The sequence below is a fragment of the Labeo rohita genome, chromosome 5 (genome assembly GCF_022985175.1).
Source record: "Labeo rohita strain BAU-BD-2019 chromosome 5, IGBB_LRoh.1.0, whole genome shotgun sequence".
Classification (NCBI taxonomy): Eukaryota; Metazoa; Chordata; class Actinopteri; order Cypriniformes; family Cyprinidae; genus Labeo; species Labeo rohita.
In genome coordinates this window covers 2,573,134-2,591,836 of record NC_066873.1, presented here as the reverse complement: position 1 = coordinate 2,591,836, position 18,703 = coordinate 2,573,134, and the positions used below count along the sequence as shown (strand labels likewise).

Below are 18,703 nucleotides of genomic sequence, written 5' to 3'. Positions count from 1 at the left end.
TTAGTTTCTTTTTTCTTGTCTTCACCACCTGGCTACTGTTGTAAAATGTTGAGAGATTCAATTAAAAACAAAATAAATAAATAAATAAATAAATAAATAAAGTAAAAACAAAATCAACTGCAAGTGACGTCACTTCCGGAAGTGCAGTTGTCTGAGAGTGCAGGTGCATGTCTGCAGCCAGACCCTTCTCTGACATTATCTTATTGTTATTTTTAAGAGGGCGTTTTACCCCATCCATTTCCCCCGACTCCTCCCTACGTCAAGTAAATAAATTAGGTGAAAGACTGACCAAAAAGATTGGGAATCACTGCATTACATGCAAATAAGAAATAACGTACATTTCTGCATTTTAATATGTATGAAAGAAAAAAAGCCTTCCAACCACATAGTAATACATAGGAAAACACATTTGCTATTTTGTGAATAATATGCAATCACGTAATCAATAAAAAAGTAACTGTACTCCGAGTATTTTAAAATGTAATATAATCTGATTGCAAGTAGGCCTACTAAATTTTTGGACTTCAACTACTTTTACCTCATAACTTTAACCTGATTACGAAAACTAACCATTGTTTTTATTGTAGTAAAAGTGTAGTAACCATGTTTTTTTTTTCCTATTGATTCGTCTACCATTTGTATAACCACATTTTTACTACAAATACCATGATTAAACTTTTAGTGTGGTTAATTTTTGTAAGGGACTTAAGCAATGAAGAGCAGACACTTAACAATATGATGCTGTTATAATAATATTGCTGAAAACAGACAAATTAATTCAAAACTCGGTAAACTGGTACCGTGTCTGTTCTACAGAAATGTTGCAATATCCAAAACGACCACAAGATGGAGAAATTTTACAAAAAACACGAGGTGTTTTGTAAAAAAAAAAAAAATAGGGAAATTAGTTTATCTTCCCATTTGTATCATTTAAGTCTACAATTTAAACTGCACATGAAACCAGTTTAAACATATTCCTCGCAGACGAGTGTATGAGTGTGTGAATGTATCAAATGTAAGAATGATTTTCAATGAATGTATGTAGATTAGCTGCTGTCTGTCCACAGCACGGCAATGTGTGAACACACATTTCTGACTGCAGATATGTGTGTGTTAAATATTAATGCTCCCAGCCTACCCAACACGTGTTTGAGCATGTATGTATGTGCTTGTCATTTTTTGATGACAAGCTCAGTAGTGTTGCCACGGGCAACACTTTATATAAAATTTCATGTATTACCCAGCTGAGACTAAACATCACTACTCCACTCTACAAACACTGTCTCACACCACTGCATATACAATTACAACCACACATCAGTGCATAAATGCACAATAAAGCAAATGAGTATGTGCACATTGACGCACACACTGCAACAGGCACACACACACATGTACTTATGTAACAGTGATGTAGGAGTGAAGATGTATGGTCAAGCCATTTAAAGGCAGATTTTAACCAAACCAATAAAAGCATTCCTCTGTATTCATTTTTATCTTTCTGTTTTAATGACACCCAATGAAAGCATGCATACTCTCTTTCACTCTCTCTCTCGCTCTCTCTCTCTCTCCTAGCACACTCCTGACATGAAAGTCACAGCAGCTCCACACAGCACACTATTGTACTTCAGTAAATCAAGTGGCATGGAATATGGAGATGGTTTGAGATTGCATTCAGTTAAAACACTCTTCCATTGGCAGTGAAGCACTGTTTGAATAAAATAATTCGATTTATGAAGTGTTTTTGTATGCACCACAGCAACGCTTTATTGCACAACCATTGACTGTTGACTGGGTGAGGATGCTGATTGAAAGGCTTTGAAGCTCTGACATACCCCTTCTCTGACTTTAATGGTACAGTCCACTGTCTTAAAGGCAAAGCGATAATTAAAAAAATAATAATAAAAATAATTGTGCACAACATTTGCTAAAATGGCTTTTAATCTGTCTCATTCTCCTCTTGCCGTTTAGCACTGGGTGGATATGGACATATAAGACTGAAGTGTTAACACAAAGGCATAAAAAGAAGCAAATAAGATGACAGCGTCACTAAAAATAGCCCCATCTTCTCTCCTTTTCAAACTCTCACCCTCATTTTCTCTCTCACTGCCTCTCTTTCTGTTTTCTCGTCTTTTATTTCAAAGAGGAAATAAAATGAATGCAATGCCTCATTGCTGTCATCAGGCTTTTTCAGGAATAGCATATTAGTCATACTACCTCTGCAGTATACAGCACGTATAGTAAGCAAGCAATTTTAATCATATACCTTAAAGACATGCTTCTTTATAAACTGTACACTATACAAGCAAATCACCAAGTGGATTACTGTACAGCAGTGTTGGGGAAAGTTACTTTTAAAAGTAATGCATTACAATACAGCGTTACCCCCTAAAAAAGTAACTAATTACATTAGTTACTTTTATGGAAAGTAATGCATTATGTTACTTTTCCGTTACTTTTTAAATCTGGGCAGGGCTTGCTTGCTTGTTTTTATTATAAAAAGTTATATTTTGGCAAATGTAAAAGCCCTTTCACACCAAAAAGTGAAATGAATAAGCCTCAGGCTGAAGGAAAAATAAATTCACATCTGTACAGTAGAATGCAGGAAAAGAAAGTTCAACACTCTTCAGCAATGAAAAAAGAAGCACAAATGTTAGTTAATCGAAAGTAAGTTTTGCTTATTAGAATGGATGAACTGAAGGTCTTTGAAGGTCTGCAGCAAAGACACTAGTTCATAAAATTGGATTCTATACATAAAGGCTATTTGTGTTATTTAACATTTAATTATTGCAGGTTTGCATTTCTGTTTTTATAAGTTTTGAGAATTTTTTTAATTTATTTATTTTTGGATGAAATAATGCATATTCACATTTAGTCTAGAAATCCAGTAACATCATGTTTACATAATGCATACAATGGCTCTCTGTAATGTCTCTGTACAGTTTCTCTCAGCACTGGGGCAGGAGAGCTGTCAGTCAGTAAATGGGAAAACAAAGTAACTGGTGTTACTTATTTGAAAAAATGACTCAGATATTTTCTTGTAAAAGAAAAAGTCATGTGTTACTTTACTAGTTATTTGAAAAAGTAATCTGATTACATAACTTATGTTACTTATAATGCGTTACCCCCAACACTGCTGTACAGTACTGCATTCAACCTACTTTTGATTTTTTTTTTTTTTAATTATAATGCTGTAAATATTTTGTCACATGAACTGCCACATTACCTTACATGTTTAATTCAGCAAATGGCATTCAGTCATGGCCTTTCACCCAGAGACACTGAACAGCAGGGGGCGCTGATGAGCTGCAAATGCTGTACTTTTCTTTTCTTTTCTTTTTTCTATCTATCTATCTATCAATGATGATTTTCAGGCATCAAAACAATTCAAGTTTAATACAGCTTTTCTATACATTAGAATGTGTCTGGTTTAATTTATTGTTTCTGAGTAAAAAAAAAAAAAAAGACTATCATATATTTTTGCCATGATTTACAGAAAAAAGGCATTCAGTGTAATAATACAACAAAAAAATCCCACATATAGGATTCACATTTATATTTAGGATTTGTATTTAACATTTAAAATTAACATTTAAATTAAGATTTAGCATTTAAATATAACATTCAGATTTATTTGTGTATTTAACATGTAGATTTAACATTTACATTTAAACACAAGATTTAGACTTAGCTTTAGTGTTTTATTTTGACATAGTAATATAGTAATAAAAAAATGCATAAAGCTTATTTTTGGTAAATCTTGCAAAATGTATTTGTTTTTCTAGTTAAATTACATATTGAAAGACTCTTTACCAATCTTTGTCATTACCCTTCAAACCACTATGTTTTACCCATTTGCCAGCAGAAAGTTTGATAATATTTTACAATGTGTGTGCACAAACATGCATTAATTCAAGCTTAAGTATTGCACAGATAATCACAAGTTAATGTATAATTCACTAAAGCATTTATTAATAATTACTTCATCAGCAACTAATGAACATTCTATATGATTCATAGATTAAGTAATGGATAAATTGTTATTATGTGTCATAATGTATTAATTCCCTAATAACATATATTATCTAATAGTGTACATTCATGTGTTAATGACCACAATGGGTCAAAGCTATGTACTTCAACTTCCAGTTGTCTGCTTTAATTAATCATTAGTTAATGATTTTCAAAGGTATCATTATGTTATGACTTTACTTGTTGAGGCACAGAACTATTACCTAATTGTTAAGTAATATGTCATTGTGGTTATGAATATAGAATTAGTTAGTCATGTGCCTCAACATGTATCTTTGCAAATCATTAGTTAATGATTAATTAAAGCAGACAACTGGAAGTTGAAATGCATGGCTTCAACCCATTGTGGTCATTAGCACACAAATTTACACTATTAGATAATATAATATGTTATTAGGGAATTAATACATTATGACACATTTAACTACAATTTACTTAATCTATGAATGATATAGAATGTTTATTTGTTGCTGTTGCAGTAATTATTAATAAATGGTTTAGTTCTTCATGAGTTATATATTAACTTATGATTAGTTAAGCATGAATTAATGCATATTTGTGCACCCCTATTGTAAAGTGTTACCAAAGGTTAATAATTGAATTATTTAAAATATAATAAAATTTGGTATGATCTCTTATAACATTATATATTTAAATAAGTAGCTACAGGTCAGAATAAATATGTTGTGTCATTTTTACATTTTATTTTCATCGAAGGTTGTTCGAAACATTAAAATAGACACTTAATACAATATAAAAAATCCCTTTTGTAAATTTAATTCGATACCTCGTTTTTGACATAAATATAGCTAATTTGTAGCATTTTTATCATTCGTATTAATTTATAGTTCCTGTTTATTTCAAGTAACAACATTTTTGTTGTTTAGTTTTAGTTAAGTATAATAATAATAATAAAAAAAATATTGTAAAAATTGTAGGATACATTTTCCCACACAGTGTACTCTGCAGAGTTATGCTGCCGATGCAAATTCACAGTACACTACACTTGCTACCTTTCAAGTACGCAGTGTAGAGCGCGGCGCGCATGGGAACGCGGCCTGTCAGCTCACCGAGTCCACTGCGCTCTATAAAGCCGCGGCCCGGCTATTTACACAGAAACAACTCTGCAGCGTTGCCAAGGCAACGGCTACCGAAAGCCATGACAACCAGAGTACCCTCGTCATCCCTCAGTCCTCTTTTCTTTGCTTGCACTCCCGTTTTCGCGTATCCCTCTGCATCCGGCGCTTTTCTCGAGTGTAATTTCGGTCTTTAACTACACGCGCATCTTCGCCTCCCCTTCCATTTTTTTACGTCCCCTCCCTCCCCCCGTGCGCGCGCGCCCGCTCGCGCTCTCTCTCTACATCTTGTGCCGCTTCAGTCCGTTCCCTCTTTCTTTTCTCCCCCTCTTCGTCACCTCTCGTCTCTGCACTCATCCTCCCCTGCCCATCTCCTTTCATTTGCTCGTATCCTCTCCTCCATCTCTCCGTTTCGTCTTTTTTTGTATCTCCCCTCATCGATAGGAGCGCGTCCCTCTCCTCGTCCTTTCCTCGTTTGCCAAATCCTGAAGGCAGACCTCTCTTATTCTATCTCTCTCACCGTCCCTCCCCCTTCCTCTTTACGTTCCCCCCTCCCTCCCTCCCTCCATACTCTATTTTCCTCAATGCTTAAGTCAGTCAAAAGAGATACACTGAAGAAAAGAGGGGCGAACGGCGGGCGCTGAGAGAGAGAAAGAGAGAAGGAGAGAAGCTGGAGGGAGAGAGGGGAGAGGGGGGAACGGGGGTTTGGATACATCTCCACCTGTCTTCTCTCTGCCATGGACTGCCTCTGCATAGTGACCACAAAGGTAAGCCAATTCACCCCGTCACGAGCAGAAGCGCGAATGTGTGGTGTGGGCGCGAAGGGGGGAAAGTTTATCGCTCTCCGTCGGGCTGCTGCTTCTACTGCTGGTGTGCTGTGAAGGGAGCGTTCTGTTCCGAGCCTCTTCAGAGCGACATTCATGGGTTTAGCACTTCTTTGTTCTTCTGTCTCACTTTCCCTCTTAGCCGAGCTCGCATTGAAACGGAATCCAGGCTGTTTGATAATAGAAGCGTGCGTTTGAAATCCCTTCTTGCGTTTTGGAATCTTTACGCACAGGACGCGTTCTGGCGTTCCAAGAAAGCTGGACGCAGCGCAGCGCAAGGCAGCAGAACGCTCGCGTTTTTAGAAGTTTAACTTCTTTTTACTCACCTCGCTGAAAAAAAACAGCGAGACGCCACTACTAAACTGTCAAAGAGCTCCATCTAAGCGTGTGTGTACATGTGTACAACAATTAAACAATAGCGCAGCGGAACGCAAGAACGCGTTTTGTGTTTTGCAGCTCACACTCAGGCATACTGTGGTGCAGTGACAGAAATGAACTTTTTTATATTTGTGTGGGGAAATATCTGACCCCTGGCTGCTGTTTATTTTTATTAGAATGTTTACTGTCTAACCGTGTACAATCTCACATTATTTTTGTCGAATGGTTCAGGTGAGTCGACCAGTCCTCAATCTGAACACTTCTGACGCTTCAAATACAAAGTAGCTGCAAAAGTGCTTTCTGCTTGTTAAACAGGCCTACGCTTCTTTTTAACCGCAGATTCACAAGAGTTCCTCAGAAACAGTTTGACAGCTACAGGGCACTACAGAGCCTGCATTGCTTCTCATTTAATAACTAGACAGGCTTGATAGAATATTACAAAATATATATATTTTTTTGACGTTTTAAATATCACTTGTGTCAGTTTCACTGCATTTTAGTTCAGTTCTGACCCTGCTGTGGTGCTTCACAGACGTGTGATGCCGTTCGTGTGGAGGAGGAGGAGGAGGAGGAGGAGGAGGAAGTAGGGGGCTTACAAAGGCTCAAAGAAATGAAAAGGAAATGAGAGAAAAAAGTGAGAGCGATCCGTTAAATTATAGAGGGATGGACGTATGTGTGTGTGGGAGCCAGAGAGCGAGAGGTCGGCTACAAGCGAAAGCTTTCATTAATAAATGCTTACATGTGATTTGTCATCAAACTGCAGTGTGTGTGTGTGTGTGTGTGTGTGTGTGGAGGTGAGACACATCCCACTGCTCCTGACGGCATGTGCCTCTTTGCCCATGTCGTGTTGCTGGCAGAGCACTCCGAATGGTTTATGTAACGTTGGCTGGTGCTTTCTCTCCTGTGCTGGTGTCTGTTCCATTACTTTTCTTTCTCTCTTTCTCTCTCTCGTTGTCTTCAGATTGACTCCCACCTTGCATGCTCCTCCTAAACACTACCATGACCTCACTCCCAAAAGACCTACTGCGCCCAGTGCATGAGTGAGAGTCAGGAAGGTACAAAGAGAGAGAGAGAGAGTTAAAGAGAGAGAAATTAGCGCAGTGCCTGCTTTTGTGTGGGCTGAGATGGAAATGGTGCACTGGTCTTTGGATGTACGGTTATTAAAGACCATACTGTGTTTTTTAGCGAGGATCCCAATTGTGTTGCTCTTTCTGTGAGGCTTATGTTATGTTTCATTTAAGGATCAAATTATTCTCAGATGCTGGAATTCCTCAAGAGAAGTACAGATCGAGCCAAAAGGGTCAATTGACACCGCTTTTGTGAGCTATAAAATGAATGTGGAAAGCACAGCTTTGAGCTTCGAGTTTATAAATCTCTGACTAGCAGGTGTTTCTTTGCAAATCTGAGCAGAGTTTCAGAAAACACAATGAGACTTGAGATTGCTGTAGAAAGAAAGTTGCATAGTAGCCTCACAATAGCACTAAAATGATATTCTTCCCTCAACTATAGCCTTTCAGACATCTAATACTTAAATGAATGTTTCATAACCAACATCTACATTTCAATTAGCATTATTCTTTATGAATCACAGAATACATTTGCTTATTTATTATGGCTTACAGTTAATTCATTTGTACAGACACACGGCTAATTTAAAGCACTTTGCACCTAATAAGTGCACTGGCTGCTAATGCTGATTATTCCCTCTCGAAGCTTTCTTAATTACTAACATTTTCTTTCTTATAGGGGAGCAAATTCTTTAAAATTTACAACTTAACCTAGTGTTATTTATCACTAATTCTTTGTTTTTCTTAATTAAGGGTAACTCTACAATTTTAGTTACATTCACTTCCATTTCCACACATGAGAATGCAGGAGACCGGAAATGAAGAAATTTTGCATTTCGCTGTGTTCCAAATTTCAAGTTTGTAAAACTCTAATCACATGTAGACGTGTGACCAATACATGATCAATATGTTACGGTGTGACTTCTTTGCTGCAGTGAAGGAACACCGACTTTAAAGCTGTAGGTTTGCAGCGTTGCAGAAAAGTGGAGTAGATTGGATATTTTGGAATTAATTGTTATTTATATTTGCTATGTTAAATTTATGTTTTTAAAAAATATTTTGCAAAGTGTGACCAAAGAAATTTTGCATGCTCCAAATTAATTTGAACAACCTTAAATTCTGTATTTTTATTAGGCTAGCACACTGCTAAGATAAAATAATCAATAAACATTTTACTATCCCTTGTGAAAAAAGTGTGCTTAATTGTATTGAATGCGCACTTTAGTGTATTTCAAATCCCAAAAGTATATTTAAACCTGCAGTTAGTACAATATTAATGAAATAAAAGGCCACTTAAGGGCACTTAAAAAAAGTAAACTTTCATGACCATGTTTCTCAACACAACTCAACACACAGAAAGCGTCCTTGCGTGTAACAAAGCGAGACACAGCGCTCAGGAATGGTTTTAAAAAACGCACAGCATAGAACGTGAGGGTCTCAAGACACGCTTTTAAAATGTGATGCAATAACGACAATAACGGAAATAATAGAAATAGGCAAACATCAGAACTGATAGATCTGAATTTATTAAAGAACAAGTCATGCCAACTTGCTACTGTAAACAGAAGCTCACAACGCTTGCCCTGCCTCAGAGTTCTTCTGATTGGTCCACTGCTTTGGTTCACTTTGCTTTGTTTCTTTTAACTTGACACAGCGTCTTAAAAATGCGGCACCCATGTACGAGGCTCTGCAAAAGACGCGAGATGTGAGCGAAATAGCCATGCACGTCCGTCAAGCGCAGGGGTCACCAAACTTGATCCTGGAGGACCGGTGTCCTGCAGAGTTTAGCCTCAACTTGCCTCAACACTGTTGCCTGGAGGTTTCAAGTATATCCATTAAGACCTTGATTAGCTGGTTCAGGTGTGTTTAATTAAGGTTGGCGCAAAACTCTGTAGGACCGAGTGTGGTGACCCCTGGTCAAGTGTGCGTTTACACAGAAAATCAATGGAAAAGTAGTACATTGGAATGGAAAAAACGCGTTCTGTGTGAATGGCCCCTTAGACCGTTTTCGAAGGCTGCATGATTAAACCCATATTAAACCCATTTAAAAGTCATAAAGAAGCATAATACAATTTTTTTTTATTTTCCCAAACGCTGCAATTCAATTAAAATAAATATTTACAATGCAGGTTTAATATATGCACTTGAACTATTTACACACGTGTAGGTTGCGTACGTGACTCTCAGAATCTCAGTCTCAGAAATGTTGTTTAGTCAATATTAAATAAGGATTAAATTGTGCAGCAAAGTGTAAAAACAATCATTAGGCTGTTTGCGCCCTCAGCAGGGATTTGTTGCATTATGTTCATTAGCTCTATTGTTTACTAGCTTTTGATACTTCATTTGAACTAATTATTACTGCCTCATTGCTATTATATATGTATTTCAAGTAATTTTGAAGGCTATTGTTCACCTATAGGTCTATTTTTATTACTACAATTTTTTCAAAGTACATTTTAAATTATTATTTTGTCATGCTTTAAAGAAGTACATTTATTTTAATGATTTGACTAACATACTAAATACACATGTAAAGTTTATGATTATACTTTAACTGTAATGTGTAATAATGACATATATTATATTGTATATTTTAGTTTATCATAAATGCTTTTCAGTGTATTTGTCAGTAGACTTTACCCACAAAAAAAAAAAAAAATGAAATTAAAAAAATAAAGATGTACTTACGTTCTGAGTTGTTCAGAAGTCCAAATATATGTAAATAACATGCAGTCAAGTGTTTGAAAACAATATATTTAATTTACGCTCAAGTATATTCTAAAAAAGTATACTATTTAAGTAACAAGATCTCTTTTTAAGTATTTAGTATGCTAAAGTCTACTTCTTTTCCACAACAGATGCTGCTGAGTAATCACCATAGTCATATATCATGGCATTTACATAGTACTCACTTACTCCAAAGAATTCCTCAGAATTACCGTGTTATAGTGCAAAAACCCAATGCTATCACTTTTTAGCTTTTGAATCTCATCCTTGTGTCCTTCAGTGTGTCCCATCCTTATTCAGCAGTTTAATGTCTTTTCGCAACCCCATTTTTCGATCGATAAAGTTTGTTGTACATTATGTTCCTGTTTGGTTGAGTTGTATTGTGGTTGAATTGCGCATCATGCCAGCGTACATCTGTGTGTGTGTTATGTTTCCTCAGCATGTGTCCTATTTTGTTGTGTTAGAATCAGTTTTTGTTTGTGTATAAATGTGTGCGTGTGTGTTAGCTCATCTGTGGCCACAGATGCATGTGAATGTCACTCAGTTCCTGTTGGCTTCATTTGATTTAAGCCTGTTCCCTTGGCAACAGAAGCAGGCGCCTGCTCGTCAGTTGACAGAAGCAGACAATATGAAGTGGGTAGGAGAGATGAGCGGAGAGAACGATAGAGACGCTTTCTGTGTATGTGTAGAGGTGCGTACGTGAGAGCTGATAAACTGCATGTGCCAGTGTGCAATTTCTCCTCGTGCTTTAGTTTGTTAGTGTGTCTGAAGACGGGCCGTGTGTGTGTGTGTTCACAGAAGTGGAGGTTTACCCTTTGAAAGCCTCTTCAGTTGGACTGAAACTGGATCTGTCCCTGTGGTGACTGAGATTGAGCCAAATCTGGCTCCACAGATTGTGACAGTGGATGAATCTCTCTCGTATTGACCAATAAATGTCTTTCTCTGCATTGGAGCTTTTTGTTGCAACACAATATTATATTCACATTTATTCTTCTGAAAGATGCTTTAAAAGCAACTTTCAGTGCATTCAAGACATGTTTTACCAGTTTATGCATTTCTTACGAACCAAATGTATGACCTTGGCGTTGTGAGCGTCATGCTCTAACAGCTACAGGAACTTGAAGTCTTTGTTGCAAGCATGTTATAATTTTGTCAGTGCAGCAGGTTAATAATTTACACTTTCTGAACAGGCTTCAACCAGCTGTTTAGAATGAGGCTTGACTGAATAAATACATGTACACGTACATGAACCAAGCACACGTATGCAGAATTCCAAAAGCTTAATTACTGTAATTGTCTGGTAGGGCTGGGCGTTAATTATCACGATATATAGTTTTCCTTGATAAAACGATATGAAGAGTTCGATAAATGTTCAATATAATTTTAATGTGCCAAAAGCGGAACGAAACAGCGCGATTCATTTGAATCGCACCACAAAGGACCGTTTCTCAGCTGGAACCAAAGTTCAAACTGCCGCGCTGCGCATTCTCGCTAGAAAAGATGCATTTATTATCTCAACGGCGTCGCTTCTGTTTTGAGCGCAGCTGCCGCGCGCCTACATTTGAAATAACGAACCTGAGCGTGCAAAAGAGGCGATATGTGAACGCTCTGTCACACGAACACTAAACAGTGTGAGATCCAGTGTGAAACACTTGAATTCAGTGATGAACACAAATGACTCTGTGATTCAAACTAGTTTAAAGCTGTGTGCAACGAGGCAGTCAGAAGGCTTTTCAATCTACACATCGCCATCATTTACCATGGATTTACTGTAGTAACACTCACTGCACCATGGTATTGTGGCAGCAATGTGGGATGTTCACATGGAATTTTATTACAGGAGTAATGGTATATAATTATAGTATGTATGTATTTGTGATTAAGCTATAGCATATGTGCATTTATACTGAATGTTTTTCATACAAATAGGCCATATTGAGGTACCATTATGTGTGGTTTTAACTGTGTTTATCGTGATTTAAAATGTATGCTTGCTACTATGGGAGACCAATGCTTAAAAAAAAAAAAAAAAAAAAAACTGGGTCAGAATAAATTTAACCATAAAAAACTGAGCTTGCTTCAATTTTTACAGATGTTACTGATTGATAATGAACAAAAATTTGCCTCTGCATCCTCAAGCTACTATCAAATGTGCATTTCTAAGAGACAAAAAAAAAAGATATTATTATTATTATTATTATTATTATCAGACAACCCAAACCTGTTTCTTGATTTGAAACAATATAACTTATTAGAACATGCAGAAATAAATTTTTCTATTTAGATATTTATTTTGTTAAGGAAAATTAAGGGTCTGGTATCTACAACTTTCACTTTAGAACAAAAATCTGACTTTAAACTTAAATAAAGCTTTGACATTTATCGTGATAATTATCGATATCGACTAATATGAAAAAAATTACTGGTATAATTTTTTTGCCCATATCGCCCAGCCCTATCGTCTGGCCAGAAATGTCTTGATCCTACAGTGAGATGGTTCTTGTTGTGGCTCAAGTTCAGGTTGGGGTTTAAAAGAGCGAGTGTTTCGTCAGGATTCACACCGGGTATAGACACTCTCTGCACTGCAGGACCAAATCTGTGGAGCTACAAGCTTTATTCATTTGAGGTCACTTTTATGAGCACTAGAAGGCAGTACTAGAAGGTTTTTAACCTTGTAAAGCCTGACTTAATAGTCTGAAAAAAATATTATTTTCTTGAAAAAAATAAAATAAAAATAAATAAATAAAATTTGCTTATGCTTTTGTTGAGTATCAAATTGATACATCAGGCTTTTATGACTCCTATAGTATGATATAGTGAGAATATGGAGCTCAAATTCTTTGAGGAAAAGAAAACAGCTCAGTTCTATTCTGAAACTCAGACTGAGCAAAAATATGCAATTTGGTGCAGATGTTATTTATATGCTAAAAATAAGATGAAATTCAGATAGCTTGTAATGTAAATCAGTGAGATCTTTATAAGAGTCTGCTTACATAAAATGCATGTAAATATCAGTTGCAAATGTTTAGCTGTATGGACAAAGCTCTGTAGCTTTTATTGTGGGGGCAATAGACAATAGCAGGGCAATACAGTGATGATTGAGAGATTTGTAAAAAAAGAAGAAAAAAAAGGCCAGATAGAGTCAAGTAAATATTCATCTAAAATATTATAAATGACATAAAAGTTAGGTTATACATTATTTTAAGGTCCAGTTCTTCCTGTTAACAAACCATTAACTACGGCTTTTGAAGTAGTCAATAAACTTCTAATTTGCTGCTTATTAATAGTTAGTAAGGTAGTTGTTAAATTCAGGTACTGGGCAAGATTAGGGATGTAGAATATGGTCATGCAGAATAGGTGATTTATAAGTACTAATAAACAGCCAATGAGTTAATAATAGGCATGCTAATAAGTAACTAGTTAATAGTGATAATTGTTCCCTATACTAAAGTGTTACCACAAGGTCTTTTAGTATAATTTCACGAATTCACCATTACATCTAATCTGGTTGAGTAAACTGTAAGCATATTTTGGCGTGCTGTCCTGGGGGAGGGCTCCGAGCCCAGAATATGGCCCAAACCCAGAGAACTCCCCCCATCCCAAGAATAGGATGAGGATAGATTAAGAGTGAGGAGTTGGGGTGGAGGGGGGATGCCGAAAAACAGTCGAATGACGGAGGTAAGTCGGCTGTGTGCATATATATGACTTGCACTAGTTTGGATGATTAGCTAGACGAGTTGCACCTGTGCCGAATTAGTTGATTATCTGATTGTGCTCCTCCCGAACTTTGTTACCAAACATCATTAAAAATATCGGGTCATGGTTCACATGTCTTTTTTGCTGTGAAATCTGTAATGCTTTTTTATAATTTTATAACGGTAACACTTTAGAATAGGGAACACTTCTTTACTATTAACTATGACTTTGGACTTTTCCCTCAATAAATCTAATTTGCTGCTTATTAATAGTTAGTAAGGTAGTTGTTAAGTCTAGGTATTGGGTAGGATTAGGGATGTAGAATAAGGTAATGTAGAAGGAGGCATTAATATGTGCTTAATTAGTACTAATAAATGGCTAATATTCTAGTAATATGCGTGCTAATAAGCAACTAGTTAAGAAACCGTATAGTGTTACCATAAAAACATCTTTAAAAAAAAGCTTTACTTATATGCTTTTGTTGAGTATCAAATTTGATATATCAGGCTTTAATGCTTATAGTATGATATAGTGAGAATATGGAGCAGCTCAGTTTTATTCAGAGACCCAAACTAAGCAAAAATATGCAATTTGGTGCAATATTGTTATTTATACGCTAAAAAATATGATTAAATTCTGATAACTTGTGATGTAAATCAGTGGGATCTTTGTAAGTGTCACCCAGTAATATCATAAGGTGATATGCAAATGCTTAGCTTTATGGTCAAAACTCTGTTTTTTATTGTAGGGGGAAAACAATGCAGGCAATACAGTGATGATTGAGAGATGAACAAAATAAACATTTCTTAAAAGACTAATGATCATACAGTACATTTGATACTTAAATCTTGAGTAAATATCCATCTAAAATATTACAAATAAAAATTATGTTTATAAATCAAAAATTATAAATACATTTTATTACAGATTTCACAGCAAAAAAAAAAAAAAAAAACATTTTTAAAGAAGTATAAACCATCAATTAGATGACAGCAGGCATGCAGTAGATTGTGTACAGCACTTTTTTTTAATCATTTAGAGGCCCTAGAAATGTGATTATCAAATATGATACAGAAGGCTTTAAAAGTTTAAGATAAAAAGTACTTTCTCAGCCAACATGGTTGCCTGTTTCTATTTTCACTCATGCTGTTCCAAACCCATATGACTTTCTTCCAAGTAATGCAAAAATAAAAGCTTTAAAGAATGTCCAGGCTGCTGATTTCCACACAGCTAAAGCCTACAGTGACACAATTCATCTAGAGTGATGTTATTCAGACCCAAATATAATAAATTGCCTGAAATCTTTTTTTCTCAGCCACAGCTCTCAAGTCCCATTCAGACGTATCCGGTCGTGGCACATTGTATTTAGATGTTCAAGAACCAAGGACATTTGTTGCCATTGATGTAACACCTGCCACACTGACATGTCTTGGCATGTACTTTTGAATTTCAGTATACGGACGAAGCAATGTTGAAGAGGATTTTCGGTGACTGGTGATTAAAGATGATGTTCTGTTGACATTGTGTTGGCCGATATGACCTACATTTATTGAACTCTGTGGGTGTAGCAGACATTGTTTAATTGTAGAAATTATGCAATTCAGTCATTGCAGGCATGACATTTACTCCGCCAGTGAAAGTGTCAATTACAGGGGGTTACTGGGGTAAAGCGAAGTAGTATTCGACAGGTCATATGATCTCAGCATATGATCCCTAAGGGGCTACACACACTATGTAAAATAAAATCGTGTTTTGTAGGCTGCTAATATGACTGGAGTCTTCATCTCATGGGCGTAAACAGCAAACAGATTGGGAACGACACAAGAGTGAGTCAGTATTCAGCAATGACAGAATTTTTGTCTCAGTGAACTTTCCCTTTAAACAATAGGTGTAAAATCAGCACATAGTCATTTCAGAGATGACAGTATTAACCTAATATTATTTTAATAAATTAGGCCACATTTCAGTTCTTTCAGACAGAACTCGATGCTGGTGAAATGTGTACTTGAATGCCTGACCTTAAAAGAAATTGCAACACTTTTTCATAATTTATACTTACAAATACAGTTGTAGGTGTGTTAAAATTCTACTTTGAGCAGAACCATCATTTACCAAAAAAACTAAAAAACTAAAAAAAACATAAGCTTGAATAAAACAAGCTTTCACAGCAGAACACTTGTTTTACTCAGCACAGATAAATATTTAGTTCAATAATTCCATCTCTTCAAATTTCTGACCCTCTTGATGACTCATATTTAGAAGAGTTAGAAAATAGTGAGAAGTGGTTTTGGGAGAGATTTCTGCAGAGTTTAAGATGGTGTGATTTATTCACAGCTTTTGTTGTCGGTATTGACAGAGATTGTTAAACAAATGCTGCTGCTGCTGGTGACCGTCGTCTCAGTCTCATTCATCCACACTTTAGTATAAACAGCCAAATTCTGGTTTTCATCACAAGGCATATTAACAGTCATCCTAATGACTGCGAGTGAGATTTTTTGACCAAAGGATCACAAGTGCGTGGTCCTGTTGAACACCTAATGACCCTTGTTCAAATATAGAATATATATGGTAAGAATATACTTGAAGAATATAGTGCAAACTGGATGTATTGTTTTTAGACACTTTAAATGTATATTACATGCAGTTAGCTGAACTTTACATCTCTATTTTCACCCACTGAAGATGGACTTGAATACATTTTTACATGTATTAAATGCACATGCTTGCGGCGACATTTCTGCAACATATTATGTATCTTACTGTACATTTCATGGCAGTTTCAAACTGAAATATCCAGTACGTGGTGCAAAAGTGTGCTTTCAATACGTGAAGTGGCCACATTTTTATTATATTGCTTTAGGCACATATTGCTGCATTTTTATTATTATTATTTTTTTTTTATAACACATTTTGAAAAAGAGTTTGAGCTGTCTTGTCAAGCCGTAATTTCACAGGATTTGTACTGGGGTCAACCGTTATGTGTTTTTCAGAACCGATGCCAATACTGATCATTACAGATCAAGTAGACAGATAAATGATATTTTGAACCGATATGTCTGGTGTAAAAATGAAAAGTAATGTCAAAATTAAGAATAACAAGTGCTCTGATTAAGTTTCTTTAAATGCTTTCAAATTATTTTAGCAGGAAATTAGTTTTGAAAATGACCGATACCGATAACCATAAAAATAAGCGCCGATAATCGGTTTACCCCTAATTCGTACTGGTGCACTTGACCTCACAAGAGCAGTGCCATATTGCGTGAGTTACCGAGCAAATGTTTGTATGTATGTTTTTTGTGTTTGCAGAAATGTAGGTACAGGCATGTATTGATAATTATGTTGTTTTCGGAATATGGTTAAAAAGACAAGCATATATGTGACCCTTGACCACAAAACCAGTAATCGGTAAAACGGTCAATTTTTTTAAATTGAGATTTATTTAAATCATCTGAAAGCTTAATAAATAAGCTTTTTTTTGGCATTTATGTATGGTTTGTTAGGATAGAGCAGTATTTGAGATACAACTATTTGAAAATCTGGAATCCAAGGGTGCAAAAAAAAAAATTGTCAAAAAATATCAGAATATTGAGAAAAATCAAATCATATATATATATGAGGAGTTCAGATGCAAAACCAGCTAAAAGTCATCTCGGTCAAAAATTAGATAATGATACTGAGTGAATGCTGCTGACACATAGTATACATCCATCAAATACTTTCACTTCAAACTTGCTAAATTCCAGCCTCAGCCCAATCAGAAGTACCAGTACTTACATAGAAACCTATACAAAGTAGCCAGAAAGAAATGCTAATTTTAAAGAAATACGTCAGATGGATTTAGAGGCTTTTGCATCTGAGCCCTTCATATATATATATATATATATATATATATATATATATATATATATATAATACAATGTATTTTTGGCTATTGCTACAAATATACCCATGCTACTTAAAACTGTTTTTGTGCTCCAGGATAACATATGGCAAAATTAAAATATAATTTAATTTATATTAAAACTTAATTTGTCATTAGTAGTGATAAAATTGCAATTTAGTGCATTAAAATATGTATACTTTAAATGTAAAATCAAATAACAAACTACAGGTAAAATTATGTTCAAGTAGTTTATTTGCTTTAGTAAAGCACACTTAAATGGCCTTTCCTTAATATTATATTTTTTGCAAATACATTTGTCTTAAAAATACTTGTAAGATTTGAAGTACACTACAAGTGCACATTCAGTACAATTAAGTGCACTACTTTTACACAAGAGCACAGTAATTTACCTCAATAAAAACTGGATGTATAATTATTGATTTAACTTGCTAACTATAAGCATACCAACTTTAACTAACTGAAGGTCTGCCAGGAGTAGTTGACTTAAAAGACAGTTTATGTTAAAGGGGTCATTGGATGCAAAGTTCACATTTGTGTAATGTTGTTTGAACATTAATGTGTGTTGGCAGTGTATGTACAAATTTACCCTATAATGATAAAAATCCATGCAGTGGTTTTTTGATTAATCTGTAAAAATAATATCCCCTTTTTCAAATCGAGCCATTCTCAGATGCCTGTCCTTGTGGCGTCACACCAACAGAGTCCGCTCCCTCGATAGTTGATTGACATGAGCGTCTTTCCTCAGACCCGACTAAACCCGACTAAACTGTAAAAGTCAGACCTCCATTGTTTTGATGCTGTAGCAGGGATGTAAGTTAGACAAGAATATCTCTGATTGAGTGATTGAGGTGTTGTGTTGCTGGATGTAATAATGAACATAGTGGTCGTCATTTACTCCCGACATCTGAGCCGCTGAAGATGCAGTGGATTATGTTTGTTTGTAAAGGGAATGCGCCTCCCGATCTACATATATCCATCTATGTTCACGCGAATCATTCG

At 35.7% G+C, this 18,703-nt stretch overlaps 1 protein-coding gene across 1 annotated transcript in view; it reads left to right on the top strand.

The window, feature by feature from the left end:
• Positions 1 to 5,371: 5,371 nt before the first annotated feature.
• Positions 5,372 to 18,703, top strand: part of LOC127165109 (disks large homolog 4) — a 177,234-nt gene continuing 163,902 nt past the window's right edge. The window contains exon 1 of the mRNA XM_051109426.1: positions 5,372 to 5,875. Coding sequence (XP_050965383.1) covers positions 5,846 to 5,875 — 30 coding nt within the window. The 5' untranslated portion in view covers positions 5,372 to 5,845. The remainder of the gene's footprint in view (positions 5,876 to 18,703) is intronic.